The sequence below is a fragment of the Pogoniulus pusillus genome, chromosome 5 (genome assembly GCF_015220805.1).
Source record: "Pogoniulus pusillus isolate bPogPus1 chromosome 5, bPogPus1.pri, whole genome shotgun sequence".
Lineage (NCBI taxonomy): Eukaryota > Metazoa > Chordata > Aves > Piciformes > Lybiidae > Pogoniulus > Pogoniulus pusillus.
In genome coordinates this window covers 40,479,079-40,503,757 of record NC_087268.1, presented here as the reverse complement: position 1 = coordinate 40,503,757, position 24,679 = coordinate 40,479,079, and the positions used below count along the sequence as shown (strand labels likewise).

At 42.8% G+C, this 24,679-nt stretch overlaps 1 protein-coding gene across 1 annotated transcript in view; it reads left to right on the top strand.

Moving 5' to 3' along the window:
* Positions 1–11,205: 11,205 nt before the first annotated feature.
* RAP2A (RAP2A, member of RAS oncogene family) overlaps positions 11,206–24,679 on the top strand; it is a 36,840-nt gene continuing 23,366 nt past the window's right edge. The window contains exon 1 of the mRNA XM_064143866.1: positions 11,206–11,627. Coding sequence (XP_063999936.1) covers positions 11,314–11,627 — 314 coding nt within the window. The 5' untranslated portion in view covers positions 11,206–11,313. The remainder of the gene's footprint in view (positions 11,628–24,679) is intronic.

The window sequence follows — 24,679 nt, the reverse complement described above, 5'->3', positions numbered from 1 at the left end:
GGTATTTATACAGTGGTCCCTCAAATCCCAGAGGTCATCTCCTTGGGTCACATAAACCAATGATTCTCCTAGATACTGGAGTCTATGCCAATTTATGGCAGCTGAGACTCTGGCTGAAGGTTTTTAAGACCACGGAAAATACTGCAGTTAAGACTGTTCTTGTTCTTAATTTCCCTTATGGGTTGTTTCCTCTAATCAAATGGTTCTGTATAACAATGTATCAGCATCAGAGAGCAATCTATTTCTTAGGTGCTGGCTAAAACACCAAAATAAAGGAGATAAAGTGCAAAAACAGTTGGAAATAGTCTTAAACCAAACCAAGCCCTAATACAAACTGCAGCCACACATACCTGCACCAAGATGGAGACATATAGGTGTAGTGCTCTTCTGGATACATCATCATCTGACACATAGCACATTTGTTCCTGGCTGATTTGGAGCTAGTACTGGCTTGGTTTCTCTTCCTCCCACGTTAAACTGCAGCTATTTCTTCTTGTGAGGAATTATTCTGGAGACCTCAATGGTTATTTTCTAGGGTTTGTTCCAAACATCTTTTAAATTACTTCAGGGATACAAATTCCCTGCTGTATCCCATTAGACACTGCATCTGAAAAGCTATATAAGAGTAAGATGTTTTTCAAACACCTGAATGACTTAGGGGCTTTTGAACCACCTTCACAAGTGGTTTAGGCATTGAAGGCTGAGCTATGGGGTGGTAGTGCAGGAAATCCCTCCACACCAGGGCTACATGGAAAGAATGTCCCTTACCCTGTGCTCTTGCAGCTCAAATGTGCATTGATTTACTGCCAGCTCTCATTCAGCAAACAGATCTCATTTGCTACATGCCATGCACATGACAGGATCTCTTTGGGCCACCACTTTCCACAAGTCTTCCTTGGATAATTATGCACTTTCCAGGTGATCTGCTGCCTGCACATTATCTGATGATTTCCCAGCTGAAGCTACTGAAAGTGGCTCATCAAAATGTTTTTGGAGGGCTTTTTTTTTGAGTGTGTGTGTTTAATCTTAAAGAAATGACTGACATAAAGCAAGGGATCAGCTACTGCTTAGAAACTTGCCTTTGTCTTTAGGTGTCCTTGCAGATCACCAAGGGGAGGAACACTGGACCACTAAGCAGGAAGCCCAGCCAAAGAACACCATGCCTATGTGGCACATAACCTCCACAAACACACTCCCTTAGCAAAGTACAAGATCACTGCATGGCTTCAGGCCTCAAAACTGCAGATATGGAGTGAGTGCAGGAAACTGAACACTGTAGTCCCAAATCTTCAGATTTCAGGTGGATCTGTCCCAGGGTTCCCACAGGTCTCTGTGGCCTCTCTGTATTCACATTGGAGTCTTGCATCTAAAGAAAACAGTAAACAGAATTCTGGATTTGCAGGGGATTTGACCTATGTTCTTTAAGGTCCCTTCCAACCCATACTATACTATGATTCTCATTCAAGGGCCTTCTTTCCTTTGCACTGATGCAAATGAAGAATTTCATTTGTAAGCAATCTGCAGCTTTGATCACAGGATACATCTGATGACACAGCAATGCAAATTTTAGGAAGCAAAAGTAAATATAAGAAATAAATACAGTGACAGCTATTACTAATTGGGCTTTTTAACGAAACATTTACATTTTACCAACATCACCCTGGCTGTTAGTAAACAAGCAGCACACAGTGGCTGTTGAGGTGAGTTACAACCTACCCCGCGAAAATCTGAGTTGTCACAATTTTTATCAAAATGATGATCATGATGAGCATGATCAATGGTGCAGCCATACCTAAACAAGCAGCAAGTTTTTGAAGATAGGAGTTTCTCAGGAGAAAAAAGCCCAAACCCACCACTATCTACAGAATGAGATGGAGCGGTGCAGATTAAGTTACTAATTACTATTTCAAGTTTAGTGAGTATTTATATCATAGAATCAACCAGGTTGGAAGAGACCTCCAAGATCATCCAGTCCAACCTAGCACCCAGCCCTAAACTAGACCATGGCACTAAGTGTCTCAGCCAGGCTTTGCTTGAACACCTCCAGGGACGGTGCCTCCACCACCTCCCTGGGCAGCCCATTCCAATGCCAATCACTCTCTCTGGCAAGAGCTTCCTCCTAACATTCAGCCTATACCTACCCCAGCACAACTTGAGACTGTGTCCCCTTGTTCTATTGCTGGTTGCCTGGGAGAAGAGGCCACCCCCCACCTGGCTACAATGTACCTTCAGGTAGATATGCTATCTATGCGAGCTGGCTAAGGTCTCAATACTCTGCATTGCCATCACTTTTGTGGTCACTGATACACACTGTTGCTACACTTGCTAAAATCTATTTTCTTATGTAGTAACAAGTACAGATAATAAATACTTATCAGATTAAGGAACAATCCAGCAACCAGTCAGTTTTTGGTGTATTACATATGTTGGAACAGATGATGCTTATTAGATCTGAGGCTGATAGAAAACTGAGAAGGAATTGCAAGTACACTGTCAGACAAAATTAGAATTAACAATTGTCTTCATAAAATGTATGAAAATCACAATGTAATTCAGTGAAGGCAACTGCAAGGTACTGCACTTAGTTAAGGCAACTCTTCTCAGAGATCCCCAATTATAGGACAAGGGGCAATGGGTGCAAGCTGAAGCATTTTTGTTCCATGTGAACAAAAGAAAGACAATTTTAACTGTGAAGGTGACAAAGCATTGGAACAGGCTGCCCAGAGAGGTTGTGGAGTCTTCTTCTCTGGAGGTATTCAAAGCCCACCTGGATGCACTCCTGTGTGACCTAATCTAGGTAATCCTGCCCTGGCAGGGAGCTGGACTAGGTGCTCTTTCAAGGTCACTTCCTACCACTAATGTTTTGTGACACTGTGATCTGCTTTACAAACTATCCAAGCCAAAAAAGGGCTGGGTGGGAGAGGTTAATTACAGATCACAATCTTAACACAAACCAACTCTACCACAGTTTGGTTGTGAAGAAAAGTTCCAAACTACATTAGTAGGCACAAACAGAGGTGTACCCTACCAAGAAGGTAAGTGTGTCCTACCTTCTCAGCTGAGGTACTGTGTCCAACCTGGGTGGTCTGCTTCAGGAAAATAATGCTTTAATCAGAAAAACTCCACTGAAGATGCAATTTGATCAGAGGTCTAGACAGTATTGCCCATGGCACTTGTATCCTGCAGAAGACCAAGAAGGAAAAGCTGATTCTGTTAAGGTTCCTCAGTCTGTTGAAAAGGGTACATGGAGCTCTGTGATCTGAGTGAACTGGATAAAGTGCAGGAGCACTAAACTACAAAAAGGGAGATTCATGTTGAACCTTGAACTAACACAGTGCAGACAGTAACACACAGCGGTATGTTGCTTAGGCTGTGGTGGCATCTCCATTGCACGAAGCGTTTAGGAAGCGTGCAGGTGTCCATCAGGAATGCACTCAAGCTGCCTCTCAGGAAAGCATGACCCATGTGATCTCTTGAAATCCACTCATCAGCTAATTTTTTTTTCTGTGGCTCTAAAGTATATTTCTTTGTAGCTGCTCATGGCAGCAACCTGGAGATTTCTGAGTAAGAATGCTTTAGTGCTATCTCTCTGCCAGGGTGGAAGTAGCCTTTTTCACAGGTGATTTCAGAAACAGAGAAGCTATACTAAGCAGTGAGTGTTCCTAGGGCTGGGATACCAGGATGTGATACAGCAAAATGTGCAAATGCTGCACTTCTAAAACCACATAGGTGTGGTTTTTGTACCAAAAATGAAGAAAATATCAATCACATAAGTGCAATCACAACTTAAAAACAGAATAGTACTGAACTCTTTCCTACAACTCCTCAAACTGCAGCAATAATCTCACAAGCAGTGACTGAAAAAATAGGAACAACGGTGTGCTGGAGACCACATGTTCTGTGCTAAGTGGATGAGAGACCACTGTGGGGTGATATGGTGAGGACCTAGGGCAGAAGTTAGGCTATCTAGTTTCCCTATCAGAGCTAACATACCATGAAAGCATGGCCTTGGAGGAGTTGTGAGGACACTACACTAAAAAGAGAAGGAAGCCAAGAAGCCACATGAGGAAGTTAGAAGCAAGTATAGAACCAAGAGTTACACCACCACGACAAAAAATGGACCAAAAGACAACCCTCTTCAAACTTTTTCAAGCATTACGCATTTTTTTCTCATTGGTGAGTAGCTGGTAAAAATACCCAAGTGTGAGAAAAACACTGATTTGGAAGATGAAAGGAGAATCAGAAAGAAGACAAAAACTAGCAGGCACTGACCACCTTGAGAAGACTGTCGCTGAGCAGTTCTGGCAGATTCAGCCATCTAATATGCCCACTATGTTTCATCCCAAATCCATTATGAAATCCTGTTGGAATTTGCCTCAGAAAAGCTATCCTGACAAAGTTCAGCTCTGTGCAATGGAACCAGCCCTATACGAAAGCTCCTGGAATAATTCTGGGAAATCTTATTTTATGGATTTGCATTGTGTGTTCTGAGTAGCTCCCAAATTATTTTACAAGAATCTACCTGCAGTTATTCTCAGCCCTCACTGAAGTCCTAGAGGAAATGCAAAGAAAGGCTGGAGCTTATTGTTTGTATTCTTTTCCTCAAGCAAATGAGCTGTGGCTCTTTATTAAAGTAGCACATGCTTATCTTTCACTTGTAGGATAGGCCTCCTACTGTAACACAGCTCTGAAAGTCTGCATGGAAGCAACAGGGTTGCATTTGCATACAGTGAAGACCTAATGAAGGGTACAAGAGCTTCGTACACCTCACAAACTCCGTTTCTTTTTGGTTTTCCCTTGCAAGAATCTTCTCTCCAGGATCAGAATCATCAAGCCCTTTTTATTCCATCCATAGTCACTGTTGCCAAAGCTTCCAATTTTAACACAAAATATTAGATCTCCTTAAAGCACAAGAGACTCCTGGCTTCTGTTAAAAAGCCCAAGCATTTAATGTATGAGAAAGCAGCAAAGAGAAGCAACAATATCTAAAGAGTAAAAAGCAAATCCAGTAGTCAGTGTTGGGATACAAACCCTCATTATATTTCAGGCCTTTAATGTTTATCTTTGAAGGCCGGATGATAGCAACTCCAGTGTTGATAATGATCATATACAAAGCTCATGATTCTGAAACATTCAGTTAGAACTTCCTGTTCTGTTAATTAGAGATTGGGCTCAACAAGCTCCTGAAAGTGGGAAATCCAGAAGAGGACCTTGAGGTAGAAAGAGACAAGTTACTCTACAGGTGAGACCTGCCTCCCCACACCCGTATCCCAGAGTTACCTCCCTTCTACATCTGCATGTTCACTGAGGGAGGGAATGTGTGCCCATGCTTGAGCTGGGCACATTTGTCCAGCTACTTGTTTACAGAGGAGGGGGTCAGCATTTGCTGACAAACTGGCTGCCAAGTCTCTTCCAGGGGATCTCATGTCCCTCAGGCAGTGGCCAGCATTCCTAAAACCTAACTCTCCATGGTTTGCCCTTAAAACCCATCACTCTTCAGAAATCTTTCACCAGTCTTTCATTGTTTAATCTGAATACTCTGCAGATAAACTAGTTTCACTGCTTAGAACTGATGATGTGAACCCAAACACCCAAAATGAATGGTCTATTCAGACATGCACCAAAGATGACCTGCTCAGTTTTACGACACATACTGAACTGATCGAAGTTACGATCTGATTACACAAGAGGAAGATTAAAGGCTGCTCCTTTTAAGAAAATACATATATAAGAAACAAATGGGAAAAGTCTATTGGAAATCTTACTTTAATTTACAGTGTAACTACCAGTAATTAAAGCACCTTACGATTTAATTAAGTTTGGAGTGTTTTGCTCAAAATAACCATGTAAAAATAAAATATTGCTGTAATTTTTACTGACACCTACAAAACCTAATGGTTGCGAAATACAAGTCCCTGGTGCTTATACACTGGTTATTAAAAACAAAGAGTTAAACTTATTTCAAGTCTGACTCAGGAAAAAAACAATGGCTGTGACCTGTGACAGATATTGCAAGACCTTTGTAGCTTAACAAAACCAGACTATCACTACCTTCATTTTCTCTTAAGTCTTGCAATTTAATTGATGTATTTTTGAATGCCATAAGGAGAAACAGTCAAATGGAATAATAAATTAGCTGGGTTTAGTTTACTGCATTGTGTTTTTTATATCCTGAAATTGATTTCCCTTGTTTTGAACCTGCATCTAAATGACAGCTATTTAATTTAATTTTATTGGCAGATCAGTATTTCTTACAAAAATAGATATGCAATTGAAGCTTTTCATTAAAATTAATAACACCATCAAGGTTTCCTGTTTGATTTTATGGGAAGCAAAGAAAATTTTGTTGTGAAATGCTGTAACACATCATCAGAAGTCCACAAAAAACATCCCTAAACACAATAAAAATCAGATCACCAACTAAATCTTAAAATTTTCACTTAGATTTCTTGGTGCTTTGGGAAACAGTTTAACCAAATTTTCATTCTTAATAAAAGAGGGGCCAGGAGTAATTATTCTTTTAGAACTTAACCACTATCTTAAATTAAACACTACAACCTTATTACGTGACAGGGATGACTATGTGGCTACATAAAGTAGTTAAAAAAACATCAATCCTACCCCTTGACAAATGATCCCTTTACTTTGAACGGTTAATCTCCAATGTCAGGAAAGAACTTTAATGAAATGGCAACAACAGAAACCTGCCCCAATTTGCAGAGCTACCAAACTGGCCATCCTCTGAAGTAAGCCCACAGGAGTGAAGCTTTAATGCTCCTTTCTGCTTAGAAAAGTAAATTATGCCTAGGAAAAGACTTCACCTGTCTCCGTCTCTTTCACACTGTAAAAAAAACCAACAAAAAAACAACACCCAAACCCTGCGGACTGGAGCAGACAATTCAAAGTGGCAGGTGTGGCCATCTAACGAGTGTTCACACTTGTGCTCTCTAGTTGTAAGGTAAAACGCATTAACTGAATCTCAGTCTGTCGGAATGTAATCTATCTTGTTTTCCTTCACAACACAAAACAGTCTCTTGGGAAGGTATAGGTGGGGGGTTAAACTGTTTCAAGCTGAGAACAGCATTAACTCTGTTCCTTTCATACTTGAGTCCCTGGCAGCTAACAGTTTTGTAATTCTAGTCTAGCTTCACTTTCTACAAATCAAATTCAGTGAGCTGAAATGGCCCGGCACAAGTGTAAGAGAAACGCAGCCTGGGTCTGGGCAGAGAGGAGGAGCTAACATAGCAGGCAGGCAACGTCTGCTTACAACCCTATAGAGTCATGGAAAGTGCAAAAGACCATTTCAGATTTTGTCTCCCTGACTTTAAACATGCCTAAATGAAGGCTACATGTAATTTAAACAAAAGGGAAAAGAGCTGCACACGCAACATTTCTGATCAGCTAGTTAACATTTCTGATCAGCTTGTTTAAGATCTGCCTATTCAGCATGCTTGACTAATAGGAATCCAAGTGCTAGTCTCAATTTTGCCAAGAATTTCCTAGCACTTACTTCAGCTTTGTGAACTGTTTTCCCAAAAGCAAGTACTACAACTAAAGCACAGAAATGATGACTGACATCACACTGTGCTCGGTTCACCCCCTGGTAGTTTGCCAGCTGTGGTGGGTTTGGAACCTACCCTTCTCCCAGCTGTAGTTTACCAGAGCAGCTCAGACAGATTGGAAGATAAAGCTATATTTACAGCAAAGCTAAATTTACAAGCATATATATATACAATATTTACATGTATTTACAATTATATACAATTTAGAAATAACACAGGAATCTGAACTTCCCCTCCAGACAAAGAAAGTCCAGAAGGAACCCACACCACCCTCTCTTTCCCCAAACAGAAACCAACCAGTAAGGTTTATGTGTTATCTAGTCAGTCAAGCTTAGTGGAAGAGATTAGAGAGAGAAGCAAAGAGAATCAGCACCCAGAAGCAAAGAAGCCCTTTGGCTTTTCAAACCTTTTTGCAAACCAATGAATTATACAGACTTTATCATTATTATTCCTTTACAATCAATGTTTTCATTTCTCTTTAAAATTAGAGTATTCCAATAAGCCTTAAACCACTACACCAGCTTAGGCTGCTAAGCCCAGAATGGTGCGCAGACAACTTTCTGTCTTTAGAGAACTGTTAATCTCAACCAATGACTGCAATTCATCACTGCAAATTTTGACTCTGGTCTCACAAAGAGGTCTATGGAAAGCTGCTGTTTCACCTTTGCAGGAGCACTTCTGATTTCTGCAAGGCTTAACACAAACACAAGTCATCTCACTCAGAGGTCACACTAGGTTTCACCAGAACAAAAGCACATCTACAATACTTTTGAAATCAAGTGCTTATGTTTCCTTAAGAAAAACAAACAACAGCAACAAATAATCAGCAAATCCAAACTGCCTGCAAACAGTTAAGTTAATGGAACCTAGCTTCTGTGACATGCTCTTTCAGTGGCAGAAAGTTAAGTCTGTTTCCACACTCTCTACCAGGATGGAGACAGTGATTGCCACTGATAGTATTACTACTGATGAATCAGCAAACCCTGACTTTGGAATAAAAATAGATGTTAGAAGCTTTGTTCCTCTTTCATACACATACTTTAATGTATAGTCAGAGACTATAATAGCTAGCAAAAAACCTATGAAACAGTATGTTGGTTTCTGTGTAAGATAAAAATTCAGTATCAAGAAACTCAAAGCCATCATAAACCAGTGTGGTTAGCTGCAGGCTGCTGAGGTTTGAAATAAGATAGTTTGATGTAAGACATAAAAAGACTTGAAAAGTGAGCAGTAAAACTGAAATTTCTAAATCCTAGGAAGCCAGCAAAAAAGCCAGCTGTACAGCATAGATGGACTAAGTGACTCCCAAGTGTCCTGTGAGAAGCTATAAAATAAGTCACATTGGGAAAGCACAATGTGGATCAAGATGTTTGCCTGCCAAGTCTTGCCCAACTCATTTTTTTTCTGTGGCATGAAGTTTCTCCTCCCTTGAAGTTTACTTCTTTTCCCCCTCACCCACCTCAGGAAAGCAGGAATATAAGCAAAATGCATAAAAGAAACATTGTCAGTATCTAAATGCCTCCATCTTCTCCACCTCATTAGAAGTAACTCTAAAAAATGGTATTTTGTTTTTAGGGCAGAACCTCCAGTGCTTATTAGCTTATTTTTCAACATTATTGTTCTTCCCAGACATATGAAAATCAGCCAAGGGTGAAGGCCAGAAAAACAGGGCAATGGCAGGGTGCTCAGCCTATCAAGTGAAGTGGCTGAGATCCTTGTGAATAGTTGTGAGTGGATATTCAAGGCACCTAGTTGACCATCCTGTCTTTTCTTTTCCATCCTCCATGCTATAGATCCTGTTCTTCTGTATTTCAGGTTTGCAAGTCGCCAACAGAAATGAGATTATTAATTGAATTTATCACTCAGTTCTGACCAGACTGACCAAACTCTGCCACATTTACAAACGCATTCTGAGGGTCCTGTAAAAAATACCATGTATGTCTTTGGTATTTAATATATTTACATCAGACAAATGTGGCAGGGTTTGGTTTTGCTTTGGTGGGTTTTGATTACATGGGCAGTGAGAGAAGAATCTTCTAGATAGACCAAAGCTATGGGCATCCTAATTTCTTGAATTCAGCAGTTCAAAAACACAACAGCAAAAACCTTCAAAACACAACAATATATTGAGGAAAATCAAAACAGAAACCCCAAGGAAAACACTTGAAAGCTTGAAACACTGATTGTGCCAAGGATTTAACCAAAAGGCTTGGGGAGAGGACAAATGTTCTCAAAAAGCCAGTATATCCACCACTGGAGAATTTTCAGTTAGGTTCAGAAACATGCAAGAATAGAACAATATCAAATGCAATCCCAGGACTGAGGTCCTTTTCTGACTTAACCAACTATGGCTCTAGCTGAACCTTAAGCAGTGAAGTATTTTCCCTATGTATCGAATCACCCCAAACAGTGATATTTGAGGGAAGGGTTAAGGAGTCTGCCTTATAGTAGGAAGATGAGCGTACAAATGTGAGCATCGTTCCAGTGTGATACCGGTTTCCAACAGGAACTGCTAATGGCACCTCATCAGTCACTCTTATTTTTGCTACTGTTTAGATGGAGTATCTTTCTCAGACTGTCATTATCCTTCCTGGCCCCGTACCAAAACAGGATGAGAAGGAAGGCACTCATTAGCAATAAACACCTAATAACGACGACCGTTGTGCATTCAAAGGGCGCGTTCGCAGATTCTATGCGTTAGGTTTTACGCATCTCGGTTACTTTCGTGTAGACGAGTGGGATTTAACAGAGTGGCCTCGGGCCCTCGACAGACGCCTTCGGCCTGCGGAGAACTGGCAGATTTAACGCACCAAGACCCCCCTCACCCAGCACGCTGGGAAGCGGAACTGCATCAGGCTTCCCTTCGGGCAGCCCTGAAAGGCCTCTCGCCTCTCTCCCGCTCCCGCCCACCTACCGGGACGGTGCGGCTGAGCAGGGGCTACCACCGCTGCCTCATCCAACCGCCCTGCACCCCCGCAGCTGTGACACCAGCTTTTCCTCAGGCTCTAGGCCACTCCCGGGAAGCGGGGCATGGGCGCCGCCCGCACCCTCTCCCCCAGCGGCGACCCACCGAGCCCCGGCACTACCGCCCACGGGCCCTTGACAGACACTTCCGGCCGCGACGCTACTGACCGCCCGCCCTGCCATTGGTCCATGCCGCCCGGCACGTGACCGCGGTGCGGCTGCCGGTTGGCCCTCCGGGAAGGGCGTCTCGGGGAGCAGGCCGAAGAGCGGCCGAGGGGCGGGGGCGGGTCGCTGTCTCCAAGCGACAGCGCCGGGCGAGGGACAGGCGGGGACAGGCAGCCTCCGCCGCGGCCCACCGACCGCTGCTGCCGTCAGCGTCACGTGCGGCTGCCGCGCCCGCCGGTTGGCCGGCAGGCTCCGCGGGGGAGGACGCGCCGCGGGGAGTGCCCACGTGAGGAGGCGGTGCCCGCCCATCTCCCTCTCTTTCTTCCTCCTCGGCGCCGTCCCTCCGCCCCTCCGCGCGCCGCCGGTTGGCTGTTGCCGTGGCGACAGGGGAAGGAGGGGGCGGGGCTCGCGCCCCACCTCAGGCGCGCCGCAGCCCGTGAGCGCGGCCCCGCTGCCGGCAGCGCCGCCCAGGAGCCGCCACGGCCGGCAGCATCCGCCGGGCGGGCGAGCGGAGCGGGGGCGGCAGGCAGGGCAAAGTGGGGCGGCCCATGGCGGGGGGGTGAGGAGGGGTCGTCGGCAGGTGCGGGTCGGGCAGGCGGTCCGCGCTGGCGGCGGCGGGAGGATGCGCGAGTACAAGGTGGTGGTGCTGGGCTCGGGCGGGGTGGGGAAGTCGGCGCTCACAGTGCAGTTCGTGACCGGCACCTTCATCGAGAAGTACGACCCTACCATCGAGGACTTCTACCGCAAGGAGATCGAGGTGGACGCCTCTCCCTCCGTCCTGGAGATCCTGGACACGGCGGGCACCGAGCAGTTCGCCTCCATGCGGGACCTCTACATCAAGAACGGGCAGGGTTTCATCCTCGTCTACAGCCTGGTCAACCAGCAGAGCTTCCAGGACATCCGACCCATGCGCGACCAGATCATCCGCGTCAAGAGGTGACTTGCCCGGCGGCTGCTCCTCCGACAGCCGCGCCCGACGCCCACCTGCGGCCCGGCCCGCTGGGGCCTGCGGGCTGCCCGTCCCCCCTTCCATCCCCTCCTCCCCCGCGCTGGGCCGCCCCGCAGTGCCCGGATCTCCGGCCCGGGGGCTGCCCACGCCCTGCCCGCTGCCCGCTCAGGTGCTTGCCCCGCGGCTTCCTTCCCTCACCCGTCTCCCTCCTTCCCCGGTGGCGCCCTTGGGCAGCAGGACCCCCCACGCCCCCGCCGGAGTCTCTCCCGCAGCCCTGAGCTCCCCGTGGGCGGGTACCGGCCGCCAGCCGCAAGGGTGGCGGAGCGGGGGCAGAGAGGGCTCCGGCGGTATTGCCTCTCGCCCTCCCCCTCCGTTTGCGTTTACGACGCGGTAAGTTTGGGGTACTCCTCGGTGAAATCTGGCAGACATGCTGGCCACAGGCAGGCGGGCAGCAGTCTCTGCCATGGCTTATAACCGGGGGTGGGGGCGGAAAGCAGTCTCCCGAATACTGCATCGGGTCAGTTCTCGAGTGTACTTTCTTAGTGGACGTGCCGTGGCCGATTTGCAGGGGAAGCGCCTGGGTATTTTAGTGCAACGCACATTTTCGAACGCAGCTGGAGATCTGCCTTTTCAGATACCTGCATAGATATTTACGTGAACTTTCCACTCTGGGAAGTGCAGAGCACAAGCCCCATTCTTGCTAAAGAGATGAGGGCTGTTAGCATTAGGCCTTCTGTATGCTGGTGATTCTCTAAATTCCCACGGTCGCGTTGCCAGCTACTCTTATTACAAGTGAATCCACAGTGGTGAAACACGGGTGCATACTGCCAGTTTGTTTTTATAACCATTACGTTGTTTAGATATATGTCAATCAGATGGATGTCAGTAGCAGAAATAAGGGTAGATGCACCATTTGAAATCATAGCAACCGTTTCAACCACAGCATGGATGAGAAAATGCCTCTGGCCAAATCACTGCTGACAGAAATCTGTTACTGCCCGTGAAGAAAGGCTGTAATTATGTCGCAGGGCTGGTTGTAGCTTTAGCTTGGCTGTCTGCAAGGGAAACGCATGTACATAACTTAGCTGGACCACAGCTGTTGGGTTTGCAATGTAGAGTGGAGCATAAAAGATAAAAATGGCTAATCTGTATGGTGGGGTATGGTCTGTTCACAGAAACTACCATTCCAGAGCATGGCCTGGGGAAGATGTATTTTGAAATTGGGGAGGAGGGTGAGTAGGGGAAAGGGGAGGGAGGAGACAAAGTGCTGATATTTTTAGAGACTTGGAACTTTCTCATAGTAGATGTTTCTTAATGTGTGTCCTAACTTTTTCACTGGAGAGTTCTAAAGGACAACGTAATTGAGTCATTTTGAATTTATTATGGCAAATGCGTTTTCCATGGCATCGTGTGCCTTACTGCTCTCACACACCTCACAGGCAAACATTTTATCTTTAAGTAGTTAAGGTAGGCTTTATTCATTAATAAATGCTTTTGGTTTTCCTCTATTTAATCAGTGATATAAGTTAGTTTAGCTTCTGAATGCCCGGTTTTTGCAACATGCATTGTACCTTGCAGTGCATCATTTGCATTCAAACCCTTGCTTAAAAGCTGTAGATTGGCGAAGTGGAATTGAAAGCCACTTGTACTTCCATAGTTATGTTGACTCGTGGGTCTAAATGCTGCTCTTTTCCTCCTGCCATCTCTTCTACTGCAGGACTTCAACTTTACTTTTTTGGTTTGGGTACATTGTCGAGGACCTACAAGCAATGTTTAAATACTAAATTTCACTTTTGCAAAGTAATTTAAAAGCAACTGAAACTCTAAAAAAATACAGTGAGTCCTGAAATCTTTGATTTAGCTGTAGTTGAAAGGAGTATGTAGTTTCAGTGAGTGTACCAGGTTGTTCTTTCTCAACTTATTTCATCTTATATTTGTTAATTTTGCCGTTAATGTGCTTCTGAACTTGACTTTAAGTCTTACAGTGCCTGCAAACTTAAGTGCTATTGGCTTAAGTCTGCATCCTTTCTACCAGTGACACTGTAAGAACGCTTATTTGCATGTATGATATTTATCTGTGCAAGGACTTCTAAATTATAATTTACACTTTCACGAGCACATTTAATCCATGTTGAAAGATCTAAACATAGTCATGTTTATTTAAGGATTTTGGATGGAATGTACCTGAAAATTGGAACTATATGCTTAAATTGATACAAGCCCGTGATTTAAAAGTCTCTGAACATGCATTGTACCTGAAAAACAATTGACTAAGTCTCTAACTGGTAGGTGTTTCTGCATTTTACGTGTTGTCCTTGTTATTTTATTTTTTGATGAAGGAATCCCAATGTTATTACCTAATTTGATAGTAATTTTAACCACACTCCCGAGAAGCAGAAAAGCTAAATGAAATCTCTTCTTCAGGGTAAGAGACACACACTTGACTCTTCTGCTTTTATTACCACCATATACCAGGCCAAACTAAGCTAAAGGAGTCCTTCACTCCTCCTGATGAAGCTGAGTTACTTTATAGGAATGAATGACATGCTAATGAATGAGAGAGGAAACAACTCTGAAGCTTAGTGGTTAGAAGAAGTTGAGATCACTCTTGCCAATGTAGTTTGGTCTTATTAAATGGCTATTTGATGTTAAAAAAATGCATAACCAGACTTGGAAACAGGACTGAAATCCAAGTCCCCTAGTTTCTAGAGAAGTCTCCTAATGCCAAAACTTTATAGTTAAGCTTCCTTCTTTAGTGTAAGAGCCTTACATCCCGTTCAGCCATGGTGCACGTCTTCATCAAGAGTGGGGGTTGCCTCCAAAGCTTTTAAACAGATAATTAAACTTCTAGAAAATGGTTTAAATATAAACCATACTCTTCTTTTCAAAGTAAATAAAACTTTTTGTCTAGATCTTTGTAAGAATCAGTCAAGGTGCTTTGCCTTCAGTAAGGAAGACCTGTCAGTTCTGAGTGGATGGGGTGCACACCCAGTGGCTCTTCACAGGGTGGGAAGTGAAAGGTTTCAGAAGTGCTCTCTGTACTCTGGGACGGAGTTTCCTACTGTGCAGAATGCTGCCAGATTTGGATGAGGGATCACAGTGGTATAAAGTCACAGCTGCTCTTCCTTCAGAGCTGTGTCTTGCAATAGTTGCTATCCAAGGAGCAGATTGACTGCAGCTTGTGTTGTACAAAGCAATGGCTTCTGTGATTGTCTGTTCTTGCAGTGCCTGCAACTTGCCCTGCTTCTGTGGAACTTTTGCTTTAGTATCAGTATATACAGAGAAGGAAACTGGTGAAAGGGGATGTGCCCTATGTGAGTGAAACTAGGGGCGCCTTGTTTTGCTAGATAAGGAGTATGGTAAGCAGGTAGGACAGAGGCTTGTGTGCTAATGTAGTATGCTGGGTTGTGCAGAAGACAGCCAAAGGTACTAGGAGGTCTCTGGTATTAGGAACTTGAGAATGCTTCCACGCTCATTTATAGCTGTTACCACTGATCATGATAGCCAGGTAAACAAGTTGGGAGCTTCTCTTCACTGTACAATTAACTACTTACCTGAAGTGCATTGTTCTAACTCCATGATCTTAAGGTTTCAGACCCCTCATACCAGTTTCTGGGTCCCGCTTGTGCCCAGTATATCCATTCAGCCTTGTTTCTTTTCTGAGAATGCTGAGAATCTGGATTGTTGGGAATATGGAGTGTACATGAACATAATACTTTTTTTTATGTGATAGCTTTAAAGAATACTTCTTTCTGTACACAAGTGGGATAAAGGCAATCTGCAGCTGCTTTACTGCCTCCTGATGAGGTGGTACACGAAATACCTTACCTGTGCATCTGGGACCTTCTTTCCCTCCAAATGGATTTGCAGGCTTGACAGCAAGCAACTCTTCTGCAGTTTACACTGCATTCTGAAACTCCAGTGAGTCTTCTTTTCTGGAGGAACCTTTTGTTCATGAGAGCAAGGCTAAACCGGGTGTGTGGGCCCATGCCAGCAAAGGTCTGCAGTGAAGGAAGAGCAGAAGTTGTCAATGTAACAGACTGAAGGTAGTGCACCCCAGTTAGATATCAAGCTTTAGAAATAAGCAGTGAGTATGCAGATTAAGCAGTGTTGTTTTTTTAATGGGAAAAGGATGTAACTTCTAGCCCTTTTGTGTTTAGCAGTTGTGTGATTAGAAAGCTCTCTGAAGGGAAACTGATGATATTTAACCATGTACTGAATTTCAATTTGGTATTGAGTTTTGCCAGTGTTTTCCTTCCATGAAGGCATGTTTAAACCTTGTTGAGTATATATTTTAGGGGCTTATGTAGCCTTCAATAATGTGACTTGTCAATATCCTACAGGTTTAATATATGTATGTTAGTAGAATCCCATCAAATAGAGAAGTATTACTATTTATTCAAGCAGAAAACTAAAGCACAGAAATGAAAGAGAATATTAAGTTAAGATGGAGTACTTTGCTTGCTGTAATTTCTCTGACCAGTGGCTTAAAGGCAGGACTGTAGTGTTCATGTTTTGGAGATTCTAACAGATTCTACTTAAAATAGAATTTTTGAGAAATGCTGTATTTCAAGTAGAGAAAAAAAAGTCTTCTGCTTTTTCTCTAGAAAACAAAACCTGGAAAGGTTATAAATTTAGACTGACTGAAAACTCAGATTAAAGGATATTGGTATATTGCTTTGAAATATCACAGAAATATGTCTCTGAGTTAAAAATGTTATTTGTTTATCACCAAGGTGAAAGTCTGCCTCCCAGTCTGGGGATTCTGTGTGGTAATTTAAAACATACAAGAGATGTAATTATTTAGATTTATTAATTGTGAAATCAGTATCTGGAGTCAATGATAATTGATGTTTTAGTGACTTAATGGTGATTAAGTCTGAAAAACTCTACTTGAAATTAGAAATTGCTCAAGCATCTAGATTGAAAATGTTGCTTTTTAAGCACTATGAAAACTAAACATGATTTTTATTCAAAAACCATAAGTCTTTTTTAATCAAGGTTGAATTTACTGGTTTTCTGAAAGTCTATGTATTTCTTATGCTTATTTTAAGGACTACTTGGAGAATTCTTTGTAAATGTTGCTATAGCACATCCAACTCCAAGCATGGCTCCAGCCTTCCAGGAGCAACTACTGAAGTGTTCAGTAGAAGTGAAACTTGGACAGTCCTATTCCTTCTGAAGTACTGTAGGCAAAAGCCTGACAAATGTCTAAGGACTTGCGTAGGTGCTGGGTGTGTAGAGATGGCAGAAATAAGAACTAAAATGCCCAAGTAATTTTTAGCAAGAATTCTCTCTTGTGCAATAATCTCCATGTTGTGAATTGATGAAAACAGTCATTTTTAGGGGGCAGGGGAAAGCAGGGCAAGAAATAAACATGGCCCCCATTCTCTGTAGGATAACTGGCCAAGCTTCCAGCTGCTCTTGTGCTCCCATCAGAGGAAATTTAGCACTTCACTCTAAGAACAGATTAATAAATTTCTGAGAAAATATAAGAACCTGATTAGAAGATAAATACTGGCTTCTCTCTCCTTTTTTCCTACCTTCTCTCTTTCTTTTTGAGGGACACCTATGGATAACTCTTGGATGAGAACCTTCTTGGTTTACAACAAGAAAATGCAAATCCACAGGGTTATAAAGAAGTGACAAACACAAATATTCAGTCATGTCAAGCCAGCCCTGTATGTGACATCAGAACTTTCAGCTGTATGGCCATTTTTTTGTCTTGTGGAACTGATAATTAGGCTGGTCACTAAGTATCTGTAATAGAAAGAGTAGATCTGTGCATTGCTGTAAAGTTTATTTAGTTTTAACTCAGATTTTAAGCTTCTCTTTGTGTTCTTTTTAAAATAGCTTTGCAACACTTTGCTTTTTTCAGTTGCTTGGCTTAAACTCTGATATTTCAAGGTGCATCTTTTGAACATAGTACCTTTTATGCTTTCATGTAGAAGCCTCTGATTTAAATTCTGTACTCTCAGATCTCTGGACTTTTTGGTGCTGTGTCCCACCATTTCCCCTTTCTTGATAATCTGAAATCTTTTAGTTACTTTGTGTGAAAACCACCATGAAAATTTAAGGGAATGCTTGTAACCATAGTCTTCTAATGTGCTTGGGTTTTGGGGTTTTTTTTTGGCTGCTCCCCCTGCCCTGCCATCTTTCCCCCCAGCTAATCACATAGATATTCCTTTCCAACATTTATTTTTCTTTGTAAGGTAAAGTGACATGATAGTTTTTGTATGTGGGCACTGAAAATAAATCTTTTTATCCCCTCCTGCTTTTTTTAGGTGTTCTTTGGACTTTTATTGAAAAAGCCAGGTAGGCATGCTCCTTTTGTATGCATGTTTAGTTTAGATTGTGCTAGTTTAGAGTATAACATACCTTTTTTAATGATGCTTGTATCACTTAGCATCATCTTCTGTTTTCAGGTCTCTTAATTGCTGCTGTAGTTCATGTTGTTGTAGAGATGTGTGAATAAATATGGATAGCTACCATTGTCAAATAGTAGAACAGTATGTGGCAAGACTTCTTAAATTTGTTTTCAGTTGTGCAGTGTTGCTTGATTGTGTCTGTGTTGTGAAATGCTATTAAATGTGTTAAAGACCAAATATAACAGTGGCTTTAATGGCTTTCATAGTTTAGTACAATAACATAGCATTAATGCTTGGGGTTGAATGCTTTCTATCTTGCTCTTCATTAAGCTGTTTTGACATAGATTTTTGCAATGAATATTTGGAAAATGGTGTATAAAAAAAAAACCCACATCATTGCTCATTAGAATTTCTGTTTTTCCAGGAGGACAACAATTCTTTAAACACTGTTTTTTATAGCCAACACAGTTGGCAGTGACTTACTTTCATTCAGAATGATTCTCTACTCTTCAGTTGAATAGTATGCGGAGAGAAGCAAATTTTCTTGTTTGGTCATACATAAAACATTCTGGATAACAGTATGTTTAGTTAAAATTCTTATCTTAGCAGGCATGCTTCTGGGGCTGAGATGTTAAAACCAGATATTCTTTGGTGATTGAAAATTTTTAGATGAAGGTTTGATATGTCTGAGTGGGTGACTCTTCCAGTAATCATTAAATCTATTCCTTTTCTAGCTTTCCTCCTATTTCAGTGTCAGATTTTGATTGGGTTTTTTTGTCTGTTTGTTTTGCACCTAAGAGCAAACCTGGGCTTACTGCTTATTTAATTTCTGAAACCTTGCAAGTGTTGCTCAAACTTTTTTCCCCTCCTTGTAAATTGTGTAGGTGGTACGTGATGACATTTTGAGAGAGAATAGGGTAGCAATTGGGACTGCAGTGCTAAATTATCCTGGCACGTAGTGACTTGTACAAAGATTTATGTTATTGTTAAGTTAACTAAAACCATAGCTATCTGCTTCTTGTTCCTTTATTCATTAGTTTTCTGCTGGCCTGATTTTTCGTTTGTTTCTTTCTTTCTTTTATTTCCCCCCCATAGGTTTCCTATACAGCATTAGCATTCAGTTTTTGCTGCACTAAGGCAAACAGTATAGTCTACATACAGTTTACAAGGATGGGTGCAACTCAAACACTTTTGTCAGTGGGTTGCATTTTAGCAGCTGTGTTGCCTTAAATCCTAGTCTAGACAAGAGAATTAAAGGTGTGATAGGAGCATGTGCGTTATCCTTTCTCAACATTAATGTCATGAGGCTAGCTCAATTAGTTGGTGCTTGTACTCTTTCAAAATGCAGTGGTGGCAGTATTTTAGTTCTTGTTTTGGTTGGTTCTATATTAGGTGAAAGGCCAGGTGAAGGTCAAAAAGAGGTGTAAGCATTTTTAGAGCTGTTTAGTTTGTTTTGAAGCATGGCTTGCATCACTTGAATAGAGCTTCAGTGACTTTCAAACAAAATATTGCTATTATCTTCTGCAAAACATCAGGGTAGTTCATAGATTCATAAAATGGTTTGGGTTGGAAGGGACCTGTAAAGATCATCCATCTCCATCCCCTCACTGCTGTGGGCAGGGGCATCCTCTACTAGATTAGGTTGCTGAAGGTCTCATCCAATCTGGCCTTGAGCACCTCAGAGGGGGCATCCATGACCTCCCTGGGCAACCTGTTTTAGTGCCTCACCAACCTTACTGTAAATAATTTCTAACATGCAGTCTAAATCTACCTTTCTCAAGCCTAAATCAATTCTCTTTTGTCCTATCACAAAATGCCCTTGTAAAAAGTCCCACCTTTCTTCTAAGTCCTATTCAGGTACTGGAAGGCTGCTGTAATGAGGCAGATGTCAAAGCATTTGAAGATAATATGATGTAATAATTTGGGGCAGTGGTCTAGGGTGAAATAAAATATAAATCTTACATTATAAAATAGATTTCTGAGCTACTGTCCTGGTTAGCAGGTAGCCACCTTAACTGAGCAGTTAATAGTGTTAGATATTCCCACATGAGCAGCAATTCAACTCCCAATTCAATTTGAACTGGAAATTCTTTGAATAAGGGTACTGAACTGAAGTGCTCCAAATGTTGTCAAGAGCTTTCATCCTGGCTTTCTGATGAACTGCAAGAAACAATACTTTCAATAAATAGCCATGTAGATCACCTTGTGCTATATGTGCATTTGCTGTGAAAAGCATGTCTTGGTAAGAGGGTGTTTGTACTCTTTGCCCTCATACTCCTGATATATCTTAAAGTATACAAGATAAGCCAGGACTGATCAGCCTGCTTTTATCAGATTAAGTCTGGTTCCAGTTTCTCACATTGCTTTAACATCTTTCTAGCTGCTAGTACAAAATTTTACTTAAAGTGTTTTAGAAAGGTGCAAACAATTTGAGTACTTTTTTGGTTTGGAAAGCTATGAACTTCGTAAGACCTATCTAGAAATGCATATATCCTTTCCTTAAGAACAGCTTCTCTTTTGAAATTTCATAGAATCATAGAATCAAGCAGGTTGGAAGAGACCTCCAAGATCATTCAGTCCAACCTAGCACCCAGCCCTAACCAATCAACTAGACCATGGCACTAAGTGCCTCAGCCAGGCTTTTCTTGAAGACCCCCAGGGACGGTGCCTCCACCACCTCCCTGGGCAGCCCATTCCAATGCAAATCACTCTCTCTGTGAAGAACTTCTTCCTAACATCCAGCCTATACCTCCCCTGGCACAACTTGAGACTGTGTTCCCTTGTTCTATTGCTGGTTACCTGGGAGAAGAGGCCACCCCCCACCTGGCTACAATGCCCCTTACTATAAAATAATGGATATGATATTTTCTGGCTTTACATCATTTTCTGCAGAAATTATCTCAGAATCAGAATTGCAGAAACATCCAGTTTGGAAAAGACCCTCAGGATCACCAAGTCCAACCTATACTCCTACTCTACAAGGTTCACCTTAAGCCAATGAGCATGGGGGGAAATTTGGTGGGGTTTTTGTGGTTTCATTTGTTTGGTTTTGTCACCCACCTCTGTATTCAATTGCACTTGTCCAAGATGTGGGATCCTGGTTGTATATTTTTTGAACTACATGATAGGAGTCTCCCAGGCAACCAGCAATAGAACAAGGGGACACAGTTTCAAGCTGTGCTGGGAGAGGTATAGGCTGGATATTAAGAGGAAGTTCTTGCCAGAGAGAGTGATTGGCATTGGAATGGGCTGCCCAGGGAGGTGGTGGTGGCGTCGTCCCTGGAGGTGTTCAAGAAAAGCCTGGCTGAGGCACTTAGTGCCATGGTCTAGTTGACTGGATAGGGCTGGGTGCTAGGTTGGACTGGATGATCTTGGAGGTCTCTTCCAACCTGGCTGATTCTATGATTTCTATACTCCTATATGTAGACTATGTTTAAGATATGTTTTCAATCTGTGGATTATTTTCTGCTGCCAGAATAACTTGGCATGGTTAAAGGGTAGTAGTCTTCTGTCTTCATGTCTAAAATTTGTCCCTCTTCCGTTGTTACTCTTCTGAAAACCAGTGAAATGGTGGCGTTTTGTAGCTGAAGTGTTGGGGTTTTTTTTTAACTTTAGGAATTAATTTTCATTTTAAAAATAATTCAGAGGGCAGATGATGATCACCTTGAACTTCTGAAGCATTTTGTCAGATGCCTTTCATACCTCCCCACACCTCCCTACCCCTTCCCCCCAAAAAATCTGCTCTGAGTACTTTTCAATCTGCAATCAAATCTAAGCTCTCCATCTTGCTGCTTAAAGAAGGCATCTGCTCGACTAGTCTCAGAAGCAGTTGGATTCTTGATAGCTGACATGTGAGTTACTCCCTACAATGCCTGGAAGAGAGAAGAGTGAGTCATGTTCTGCAGGGTTAATCCTGCAGTCCACAGTTGAATTCCTGCAGCGATTTGGAATTAATTCTAACCTTGCTCTTGTCCATTTGGGTGTGGTGTTAGCTTTGGAAAGGGAAGTTGGGGGGTGATCAGTGTAGTACCACTTAAGTCTATTTGATCTGCTTGGATTCTTCAACAGATAACTACCTTAGTATATACTGCAGGCTTTGGAGTTAGGAGCGGTAGGTTTCAGTTTTGTGCTGACTGTGTAGGATGCTGTTCAAAGCAGGGAATCCTGACACTGATCATCTCAAAATGCAATGCACTGAAGGAGATACTGTTTCTTTTTTATCTTTTCCCTATGTCAGCCTTCTGTTTTCTTGCAAAATAGCTTAGTGTTTCTTTCCTGTGTCTATTCTTTAGGAATCTGCTTTGCTCCAAAGTGTGTAACCTTGTTGCAGTAAACCAGTTGAACTGTTTCTTTTTGTATGTAGAATCTCTCCTCTTGAGGCAGGCCCTCCCCGTGAGAACACATTCTACAAGAATGAGAGAAACATGAAATTCTCTGTCCTCATCAAGCAACAGCAGACCTTTTACAAAATACTCAATTCAAGAGAGATGTTGAGGTGCTGGAACGTGTCCAGAGAAGGGCAACGAAGCTGGTGAGAGGCCTGGAACACAAACCCTATGAGGAGAGGCTGAGGGAGCTGGGGGTGTGCAGCCTGGAGAAGAGGAGGCTCAGGGCAGACCTCATTGCTGTCTACAACTACCTGAAGGGAGGCTGTAGCCAGGTGGGGGTTGGTCTCTTCTGCCAGGCAACCAGCAATAGAACAAGAGGACACAGTCTCAAGTTGTGCCAGGGGAAGTCTAGGCTGGATGTTAGGAGGAAGTTGTTGCCAGAGAGAGTGATTGGCATTGGAATGGGCTGCCCAGGGAGGTGGTGGAGTCACCATCCCTGGAGGTGTTCAGGAAAAGCCTGGCTGAGGCACTTGGTGCCATGGTCTAGTTGACTGGACAGGGCTGGGTGCTATCTTGGCCTGGATGCTCTTGGAGATCTTTTCCAACCTGGTTGATTTTATGATTCTACAGTAGTCACCTGGACTAAGGGAGGTTTCTGGTGATCATTCACTGTATGGAATATTGATTTTGTATTTTTGCAGTGACTTCTTAATCTACAGTGAATAAGCAGCGCTGGGAAGTCCTTGGGTTTCACTCTCTAGTGTTGTTGTTCAGTTTGTGTGCTTAATCTTTCCTCTTGTTTTCTCAGGATTTGTGAATTTGCCTTCAAGTATTTGCATGTGGCTTCCTAGTGGCATATGTTCAATAGGGAGATTGAAGAGTGTTTTCTGAACCTTACTTGTAGCTTGGTGGTCACAGAGGCCTTCTAGGAAAGGCAGATGTGACACTTGTAGTGGCTAAAGGAGCTATATGATGCTGTGTGGTGTTCACCTTCCTGATCAGTGCTCCAGTTGCTGTACTGCAATGTTACATGCAAGAAATAGTGTTGCCACTGCTTGCTTTTGTTGCCATGGCTTTCTGTGGAAGTGCTATCTGTTGTGGCTTCGGTTTACTACATTCACAGGGGGATGTTTAGTGAATTAAGCCTCTTGAGGGACTTGGCTGCTTGCATGCCTCATCTGTAGATCCCAAGAGAACCTAGGGGGGGTGACTCTGTTGTCATTCCAATGTATAGCTCAGCTGGGCTTGTACAACTCTAGGTCTTCAAATGGCTACCTTGTTTGGCTAAAAACTTCTAATGCAGACATTTTGCAAAGCAGTCTCTTGGACACCAGACCCTAAATTCTTCTGGTGGCTTAGTATCTTGACTTATCTCAGTTTTGTATTCAGACACAGACATTTTTGCCAATGGAATGCTTTCTTATCTTTACATCTTGCTTTTTCACATCAGTTTAATTCCTTGTGTTTTGAACTGTAAATTTCTGAATGCCTTCGTATGACTGTTGTTAGAACAAAATGATGAGACTTGATGGTGGTGAGACACTGGAAAGGGTTGTCCAGGGACGTTGTGGATGCTTCCTCCCCAGAGGTGTTTAAGGCCAGGTTGGATGAGGCCTTGAGCAACCTGCTCTATGGGAGGTGTCCCTGCCTATGGCGGGGGGTTGGAGCTGGATGATCCTTGAGGTCCCTTCCAGCCTAGACCATTCTATGGCACTGTCCCTGAAGGTCTTCAAGGAAAGACTGGATGAGGCACTTAGTGCCATGGTCTAGTTGAGCGGATAGGGCTGGGGGATAGGTTGGACTGGCTGATCTTGGAGGTCTCTTCCAATCTGGTTAATTCTATGATTCTATGATATCCACAGCATGGACTTGACAGTTATGCTTCAGGTGTCTTATCTAGGAAAGAGTTCTACACACAGGTTATATTATATTGCTGATTTATGATATTATATTTGGAGTAAGATCTGCTTGGGTGGCTATCCTCATACAGATAGTTGTTTGAGGGATGATTGGCTCTTTTTCTAGGAAGAAACTGGAGAAGCAGATGATATCAAGATAGCCTGTTGAGAGTCTGTACAGTTTTGCTGTTAAATATCAAACATGAAGAAACTTGACTGATTTTAGTCTTTTATTTCTCCTAGTTTGAATGTCTGCAGCCTCACTTAAGGTTAGAAGCTAGAGATGCTTAGCAGGTTATCTTCATATCATCTGCTTCTCCAGTAGCCATAGGTTGGCCATGTGGCAGAATCTATAGCTTTCTGCTCCTTGATGCTCAGTGATGTTCCAGCAAGTTCAGGCATGATGACACATTCTGGAATGTCACTCAGCTCAAATATTCCCAAA